Source organism: Limulus polyphemus, unplaced genomic scaffold (assembly GCF_000517525.1).
Source record: "Limulus polyphemus unplaced genomic scaffold, Limulus_polyphemus-2.1.2 Scaffold7602, whole genome shotgun sequence".
Classification (NCBI taxonomy): domain Eukaryota; kingdom Metazoa; phylum Arthropoda; class Merostomata; order Xiphosura; family Limulidae; genus Limulus; species Limulus polyphemus.
The window spans coordinates 11030-20961 of NW_013673212.1; the positions used below are offsets into that span (position 1 = coordinate 11030).

At 34.0% G+C, this 9932-nt stretch overlaps 1 protein-coding gene across 1 annotated transcript; it reads right to left on the reverse strand.

Annotated features, from left to right (window-relative positions):
• Positions 1-629: 629 nt before the first annotated feature.
• On the reverse strand, positions 630-5304 carry LOC106474724 (acetylcholinesterase-like). Its single transcript, XM_013935415.2, has 3 exons — positions 5277-5304; positions 3151-4687; positions 630-1098 (listed from the first exon to the last, which is right to left on the reverse strand). The coding sequence occupies exons 2-3, from the start codon at positions 4665-4667 to the stop codon at positions 948-950; spliced, it is 1668 nt and encodes a 555-aa protein (XP_013790869.1). The 5' UTR covers positions 4668-4687; positions 5277-5304; the 3' UTR covers positions 630-947.
• Between the last annotated feature and the right edge of the window lie 4628 nt (positions 5305-9932).

A 9932-nucleotide genomic window follows, 5' to 3' on the forward strand; every position in this document is an offset into this window, starting at 1 on the left:
GTATTTTTGTTTTAATACAAGTTTAAAACTCCAGTTAGCGTATTGGGCTTCAAGATTTAATATTATTGAGCAGTATCGTAGCTAGAATAATACTCCCCCAATGGCACAGCGGTATGTCTGCGGAGTTACAACAATAGAAACCGAGTTTCGATACCCGTGGTGGGTTGAGCACAAATAGCCCATTGTGTAGCTTTGTGCTTAACTTCAAACAAAAGCTAGAATAATAACGAGAAACCAGTTATAGGTGACATTTTGTTAAAATCGATTGATATATCGCAAATCATCAGTCCTAATAGAGGTATGTCGGTTTAATAATTTTTGCATATCACAAATAACAATAATAAACCCTAATGGCTGCGAAAAAAATGTGGATTTTATGTATAACACAGATCGCAGCTGTTTCGAATGAACTGTCTTGTCTTTACAAAAAATAGTTTTGTTTCATTAGAAACATTAGAAATTTATGTGATGAACTTTTCTGTATACAGTGCACAGAATTATCATGAATAATAATTTAAACTGATTATTTGCTTATTTACTCAAATGATAAGCAGGTTAAATGAATAACAACGATACCATAGACAACAATTTTAAAACAAAAATCCATATTCACTATTGACAAGCCAAGTTCTAAAAATAAAAAAAAAATAAAGAAAAGTAATTCATATAGTATAACGAGTACGTGAAAATATCACAGAAGAACAATAACTGACCATAATATTGTTTATACAAGTGCCGTTGATATCTCACAAGATAAAACAAACATTACAAACAGAACAAGAACAGTAAAATGACAGCATAACAGAATGTTTAAAATGACTGGGAGTCATCGCAAAATCTCTGTCGAGGAAAGTCGATTGGTACATTTTTTCAAGACGTTTAATAATTCACGGTGTTCATGAGTTTGGTTTCTTTGTAATTAATAAGTCATAAATGGGTTATGGACGTCAGTGCTTCTCGTTGATAATGTCTCGCCAAAACTCACAGTGAAAGTGATTGTAGATGAATGCAAAATTCGGAGTGAGTGTGTTGAGCTCCTGATAGACTGGCCATCCTTCGCTAAAAGATGGCCACTCGTTCAAGGCAAGTGAGGGATTTCTGAAAAAAAAAAGAAAGAAAAAACAAATCATTAGCTAAAAGTTCATAAAATGGTAACATTAAATGAAATTGAGTGGGGGCTAGATAAAAATATTACCGATAATTACCAAGGAATTGGTCGATAACAAGGATATTTTAATTCTAGTGTTAATTGTTGTTCTGTTTTAGCATTTTGAGTAAGCTGACAATATATAACTGTCTCAGTCAATAATGGCTTAAAGCTGACAATATATAACTGACTCAGTCAGTAATGGCTTAAAGCTGACAATATATAACTGTCTCAGTCAGTAATGGCTTAAAGCTGACAATATATAACTGTCTCAGTCAATAATGGCTTAAAGCTGACAATACATAACTGTCTCAGTCAATAATGGCTTAAAGCTGACAATATATAACTGTCTCAGTTAGTAATGGCTTAAAGCTGACAATATATAACTGTCTCAGTCAGTAATGGCTTAAAGCTAACAATATATAACTGTCTCAGTCAGTAATGGCTTAAAGCTGACAATATATAACTGTCTCAGTCAATAATGGCTTAAAGCTGACAATATATAACTGTCTCAGTCAATAATGGCTTAAAGCTGACAATATATAACTGTCTCAGTCAATAATGATTTAGATATTTATTAATTTATGACTACTTTATGAAAGCAGCCTTTAAAGATGATTGTAATTTGTATATTTCTATTTTATTTTTCTTCTGATCAGCAGTAGCCAGTGTGTTAAGGCATCATTTGAAAGATCAAATTTTTGTTCATAAGTCACTGCATTGGCATTTTCTACTGCAACTATCAACATTTCAGTTGAATAAGGCTTACATTGCTAATACCGTTGTATATCGTTGCAGACCACCATTTATTAGGACATCGGTATAACAATTTCATTCATTATAAACACAAAGTTATATGTTACAACATCAATAATCCACATCAGGTTCAAGTACGTCAGGCCGGGCTAAAACAAATGATGCCGCGTTGTATCCGAACGCCTCTCCTTTCCTCTCTTACATTTGTGTGTTTAGGAAATATATAAATGTATTAATAATTTTATCATTTTTTGAAATAATAGAAATTTCGACATGTGCTAAATTTCTATTCACAGTCTATCTCGTATAATAAGTTTCTTCTCTGATTAACAGAGTTGACGACTTTAGCCTTTGTTCATTATCAATACAAATTCCCTAACCATTAACTTGTTTATTAATTGATACAACCAATCCCAGTCTTCAGAATTTATGAACTGGACACTCTCTAAAACTATACATTTTTACTTCCCGATTTGATAAAGTTATACAACAAGTATTTTAGAAAACCTCAATTAATGAACCATGTTCAAATTATTCTTTGAAAACTGTCACCTTCAAAATAAGAAAGTCGTCCATCCGGACTGAATGAATGGACACTTTATTGTCATATACAAATAGTAACAATAAATCTTTCTAGGAGTCACTACCGTCCGGGCCCCAAATAATGTGAGTTTTTCTGTTTTAGACAACCAATAAAACCTAAATACTATTTTGCGAGATAGGATCATAAGTAATGCTATGCTCAAAAGAAGAAACTATAATTTGTTTTTATGTTACGGCAAAGTAAACCACTTTCCAGTTTATATGTTATTATATGACAAAACCGTAATGAGAGTTATAGTTTATTTATAGTATTTTTGCCCCCCAGTGGCACAGCGGTATGTCTGCGGACTTACAACGCTAGAAACCGGGTTTCGATACCCGTGGTGAGCAGAGCACAGATAGCCCTTGTGTAGCTTTGTGCATAATTATAAACAAACAAACAATTTGTATTTTTTTTTATTTAAGCGCAGAGCTGCACGATTTATTACCTGTGCTATGCCCATCGCGAATGTAAGTGCTATAAGCCCTCAAGCTTAATGCTGTGCCATCGGAAGAAACTTAATGTGTAGTGATGGTAAAGAGAAGACTACGATATTATCGTGTATGCTATACAGACTGAAACATAAGATTTATCAATAAAGAACTAGAAGTGAATTAATGTACTACATTATCTTAACTAAATAGATAAGTTTGTTGAATCTTACCCTTTTTCAGCAAAGGTTGAAAAGTGAGACATTATTCGCAAACTCAGATCCCTCTCAGCAGAGGCATATTCTTGAAGCCCAACCTCTTGGAATGGTAAACCAAATACAAACTCCACTTCGTCCCCTTGGTTAATCAGCTCCAACCGGTGGTATCTTTTTGGTACAAAGTTCAAAAAGTAATAGTAAGCAAGCTTTCCACTCTCACTTAAATATTCTGTAAAATACAAATTTGGGCACATGAATAAGTAGTCTCCTAAGGCATCTCTGAGGGCGTGCAAGTTTGCTCGGGTGTTAGAAGGATCTACATTGCTCATGTAATGGTCCACAATTTTTTGAACTGTATCTGGCTTCTTGTTATAAAGCGCTTTCTGAATTACAGCAATGGCATCATCTCTACTGATTTCTTCTCTAGATTCTGGAAGAAAATTTTCAAGAGCTCTTGAGCCTTCATCCTGGTTTGTTCCAATAAGCAAAACTACGTCATTAAAGTGGCCCTCTTGGGCCAGTTCAATAGGAGATTTCGGAATCATGCTGTTTGGACCGTAAGTTGGAACAAAAGGCATTTCATGGCCTTCAGCTATTATCTCTTCTGTGGCGGATGTTAGTTTTTCAGCTTTCACACCACGAAGGCAGGAAAGAAGTTGACTGAAGTCATCAGAGGTACAGCCTGTCTTCTTAGCCAAAAGTGTTTTTAGCTCATTTGCTTCTTCTAAGTTATGGGAGGAGTGTGGGAACAAAGGACTCATACTCTCCATGATAGCATGGCGAAATAATTCCTTGCTTTCTTCCATCATGAGGTGAAGTCCAACACAAACAGACCCGGAACCTTCTCCAAACAGAGTTATATTTTCTGGATTGCCACCAAATGATACAATATTTTCTTTAACCCAACGAAGTGCAGTCTGCTGGTCCATCAAACCTTGATTCCCTTGAATATCGTCGTTGTTGAGGTGGAGAAACCCCAGTGGACCAAGACGGTAGTTCATAGTGACCACGATAACATCCGTGGCATCAGCTAGAACAGCTCCGTCATAGGCATCAGGTGAACTAGATCCATAGTGAAATTTGCCACCGTGGATGAACACCATCACTGGAATCAGATCTTCAGACTTGGGATTGTCAATACCGAACCCTAATGTGGAATTACGAGGGACGTAGATATTCAGATAAAGACAGTCTTCACTGACAGGTGTTTTTAGCTTCCACAGGTCATGAACCTCTTGATCATGATGTATTTCTGTTTGGTAGCAAGAGTTGGGTTTAGTTTCACCTCCTATTTTTCCTTCCCAACTTTCAATGGGCACTGGTTTGCTAAAACGAAGATCTCCAACAGGTGGTTTTGCATATGGAATTCCCATAAAAACATATACTCCCCCTCCAATGACTAAAGGATGCTCAAAACTTTCAACAACTCCTGTTTTCGTAGCCACTTCAATATTTTCTGCTGAGGCTGACCAGAGGAACAGGTTGAATAGCAAATTTCCAAATATTAGCGTGTTGCCTCGTCGAGACATCATTATAATTAAAAGAGGAATACCTAATAAAGAAAAGAAAAAAAAAAGGGCATGCATGCTAAAAGTAATAATGAACGTTCGGTAGTGTTTATATGTGTATAATTATATCATTGTTGGCATCGTGTATTTATTATTGTCACATACAACGATATCGTAAAATGTCTCATAAGAAACAATCCCGTATATTATAATGTTGTCACTAAATACTAAAGTGAATTAATTCAAGCATTATTTAGATATTTTTAAACCAGGACCTGTTACGTTAAGACTAAAATGACATAAACAGAAAATGTATGTTTCATAATTTATTACATGTCATAAGAATGTAATAGATAATTGATTCTTTTGTATAGTTTTGAATCAAACAAATAAGTATGTCATATGAGCAGATGAACATAGCTAAGCTACACATTTCATTTTAGTTTTGTGTGTACAACACCTGCCTTCAGCTTCTTCCAAGTATAATAGTACAGCGATTAGAACCAATAATAATGATAAACATTGGTACAATTGTTGGAATGTAACCTAACGTCCAGGATATAAAATAATATTCATTTTATGAACATTAAAGTATTCATAAAGATCTTACTCTGAGCAGTAATAATATCTTACCCTGTTGCGTTGCTACAATTCTGTCTGCCAGTGATGTATCTTCACAATCAATCGTTCAGTTTTTACTTTGTACCTTTGCAAGTTGAAGCTAATTCCTTATATACGCTCCGGAATGATTTGTTTTGTCATTATTTCCCTGAATAGAACAGCTTTTCAAGGTCATCCTTTGTTTGACAACTTATTACAGAGAGTATATGTTACATATAAAATAATCATTAAAATAAAATGACAAACACGTTTTGTGGTTGTTGTATTTTCTAGTAGTAGTAAATATTTCATAATACCAAATAACGACCACAATAATTAATAAATCGGAAAATGAAAGTAAATATCCTGGTTCCAAAGATGGACAACACTGTTAAATACAAAAAATAATGTTTAAGTAATTTAAAATGAAGGTCACTTAAAAACTAGTCATGTCTACTATTGGTAAAACCCCAAAACATAGTCTCAAATCAAGGTGACTTGTTAAATGTGCAGGTTGAGATGACAATTCCTGGAAAAACCAGACTACAGCTATTATGGGAAAGATACAAATATATCTCATAATTCCGTAGGAGTAAAGTAAAAAAAAACACATGTGTCCAGTTGTAGAATTCTTTACTTGTTGTTTCATCAAATTCCATCAAATACGCGTGTACATTGCTTCCAGACTAGAAAAAAAAGACTATCGCATCACGATAATACGATCACCGTGACAAGAAAAACTACACTGTTATTATGATTATAATCACTGCTGGAAAGCTTTCAAGGTTGATTGTGTTAAACCTCCAAGTTCTTCCTGAAAATCCCTTATGATAATATAGCCTTATAACGAAAATCAGGTTTTGACACCTGTGGTGGGCACAGCACAGATTACCCATTGAGTAGGTTTGCGCTTAACTACAAACAAACAGATGTTGTTGTGTTTTCCTTACGAAACAGAATTGTTGTTTTATAAGATCCTTTTATTATATATAGGGCCGTTACAAGAAAAACCCATAGCTAAAGTGATTATATCTTGAAAATGATCTGTCCTGACGATGTTTTTTTTTTAGCGCAAAGCTACGTAATGGGCTATCTGCGCTCTGTCCACCACGGAAATGGAATACTAGTGTTGTAAATACCGGGAGAACACTATTTGTCCTGGTATGGCAAACTTTTACTAGACACAAGTTGAGAATCGTAAGTTTTACTGAAGAAAATTTTAGACACGGTACGGCATGTTTTAAAAGCACGTTGTGTTACATACCTAAACCTCAATCGTTTTTCTCGCAGTTTCTCTCTCGTTAACAAATTGACACCACAAGATTAGTGAGTTGAATTGAACGATTGCTAGTGTGCAGGATAATACGAAAATCAATAGACGCTGTCCAGAACAGATCATGCTTGCAATGACTTAATTTAGGGATAGGCTAGGTTTGTTTGTTTGTTTGAATTTATGCACAAAGCTACACAATGGACTATCTGTGCTCTGCCCACCACGGGTATCGAAACCTGATTTCTAGCGTTCTAAGTCCGCAGACATTCCGCTGTGCCACTAGGGGGCGATAGGCTAGGTATGATGATTGAGGTTGGTGCGAACACCTTATGTGAAAAGTTTGGAAGGCCCTGTACCATGTTCCAGTTTTCAATGAATAAATTTCGTAATTTTTGATGTGCCTGTAATGAAACTTAGTATTCCTATTAGAAGTAGTTTTTTAAAAGATAATAAGTTTAAATGTGATTTAAGTATGTTTTATGCTAAAGAATAAATGTATATTCAACTTTTATCAATATAATAAACTTTCATAGTCTTTCAAGATGACTTTGTTGCAACCGAACTATGAAATTTCACTTTGCATGTATTTTTCAGCCACAAACGAAAAACAAAACCATGTGTTTTGTTGTTGTTTTGGTTTACTTAGATAAATTAATAGCTAATAACTTGAAATATAACATTTTATTTTTATAAGAAACTTCGAGATATTACATATATCACAACTAAGCAGATCATCTATTTATTTGTACAAGTAAGGTTAATAACTCAAAATCACACGCATTTAACATTTTAACATTGAACCAGTGTAGGTTAATAACCTAAAATCACAAACATTTAACATTGAACCACAGTAAAGTTCTCTTTGATTTCAAGTCGATCACTGATGCTAATGAATAAGCAAACACAAACTCAACCTTTTTCTTTTGTTTAAATACTTTTTAAAATTAATGCGTTTATTCTTCAGAAACAATTCAATATCGTAAACATCATGTGTGGTTTTTCAAGTCATTTCTATACATATAACATAAATGTACTTAAATAAATACAAATGTAACTCAAAGTTAAATATCGTAAACATCATGTGTGGTTTTTCAAGTCATTTCTATACATATAACATAAATGTACTTAAATAAATACAAATGTAACTCAAAGTTAAATATCGTAAACATCATGTGTGGTTTTTAAAGTAATTACTATATATATATAAAATAAATAAACGTGAGCCAAATACAAATGTAAGTAAAAGCCAAAGCTCAGTTAATGATTTGAAACTAAAAGTGTGGTCACATCTTACATTGGAAAATGTGTAAAAATTATGTAGCTATCACACTTTATTTTAAACATAATAGGTAAATAATTTCGAGCGTAAATAAAAGAAAATAGTTAGTAGTAACCATACGTACTTGTAATCTATTTATCTAGTAGTCTCCCTCTGGTGGCTCAGCAGTAAGCTAAAATTCAGGGTTCGTTTTCCGCGGCGGCCACAGCACAGATAGCCCATCGTACATCTTTACACTTAAACATATACTACCAAAGAGATTCACCTATTAGTATAAAACCTGTCTTTAACATATTTGTTTTTTACACAATAGGCTATCTGTACTGAGTTCACAGTGGGAATCGACTCTCGATGGATCACCGTTATAAGCTCTTAAACTTATTGCTGTATCACCATAGGACTCAATAGTATAAAAATACGTAGCTTAACATACTGAAATAAGGGCTAAGTTTACCATGAGATTTAAAGTCTTGTATAATTATATACATGTATATGCATATGTTCCATTTACAAGCACATGGGACGACCTGTACTCGTTTTTATTATAAACAACGTTAGTATAGCAAATAGTTTTTCAGCAGAAGCCTTTATTTCATCTCTTCAAATATGCCGTTTACAGCAGCCTTAAATTGTTGTTCATGAACATCAGGATGTTGGCTGTTTTATTTTTACTTTCAAATCCTGTATTATTACAGGATCTCTTATCACATTAATATCTAGCCTTGAGGATTTGCTTTAAAGGGCGTGAATGAACGCACAATATTTCTTTGGTTGTTGTAATACTAAGACAACTTGAAGTGAATAAGAAAATTGACACCCAGAACTATGATAAAATAAAGTGTTAAGAGTTCGATTCTTATATATTTTTTTTCACAACAAATAGCTGTAAAAGAAGCTTCTTCATACAACATGCAACACCTGCTAGTAAGCGTCTTAGTAGTCGTTTGTGCGAATGAAGAGGAAATAACCTTTCTTTTTTTCTACGAAATGTTGTAGCAAGTTATAGAAATAGATGAAAATTATTAGTATCAAATAACGAAGGAAAAAACAAAAACTAATTCACAACGGAAAATGTTAAGTTCCATTCTGGTCACATAATACTTACTACTTTATTTTTTAAAAATCACGCTAACCACATCGATTTTATGGAACTGTAACTTCGATATTATGTTGTAGTACATAATTAGGAGAAGGTAGAAAAGGGGATAGTTTAATTTAATAATGTAAAATACACGACGTGATCTAAAAAGTGCCATTAGTGTCATAGTTAAAAAAAACTCATATAAGTGTTAAAAATTAGCTAAAAATTCCAATATTTTCGAGACTTATTTATGGGGGTGATATCATGATCTTCTATTGGCTTATTAAGTTTACAACTGAAGCCTTGTTAATGAAGCCGGAGGATCAAACACTTCGGGGAACTCTGAATTGTCTTCTGTCAAATCAAGGATTAGTGAAGTAATACTCGCAGTGCTCAGATTTCTTCGGAACTCTCTATTAGTCGAATATAACTCGCTTTTGTCGCCTAAGATGGCACCACCTGGTGGCATATCGAAAGTCCAGTAGTTTGGAACATATGTGTTATCAGTGCCATATGAATCAGGAACCAAGGATGCTGGAGGACTGACGGGTACGCAAGATGGTGTCATCAAAGAACTTTCGCACTGATCTACTTCTCTAGTTGCCACCTGAGGAAGATGAGGTAAACCAGAGGTAATATTATGCTTATCCACTTCTATAGAAGACGGTATAGTTGCAACGCTAGCACTTTTTATTTCTTTATTTGCATTATTAAACTTTTCCATTAATTCATTCCTAAGATTCATAGGAAGTTGTTCTTCTGACAATTTCATCTGTAAAGAATTATCTGATATATAAAATGACTGTTGATAAAAGTTTTGGAAACGTTTACCATTGTCGAACACTTGAAGAGTATGCAATCCGTAGTCTAGTTCTATGCCAAAATCATCAACATTGCTTGGGTCCAAATCTATCGATTTTTTTACCGCCTCTGCTTGTGATGGTAATATGTAGTTATTGGTTATTCCCGTTAGCGGTTGTCTAGAAACGCCTGGATGAAAGTTGGATGCTAGAAGCTGTGAAGTACATTCTCGAGTAAAGTTCTTATCATGCTGTG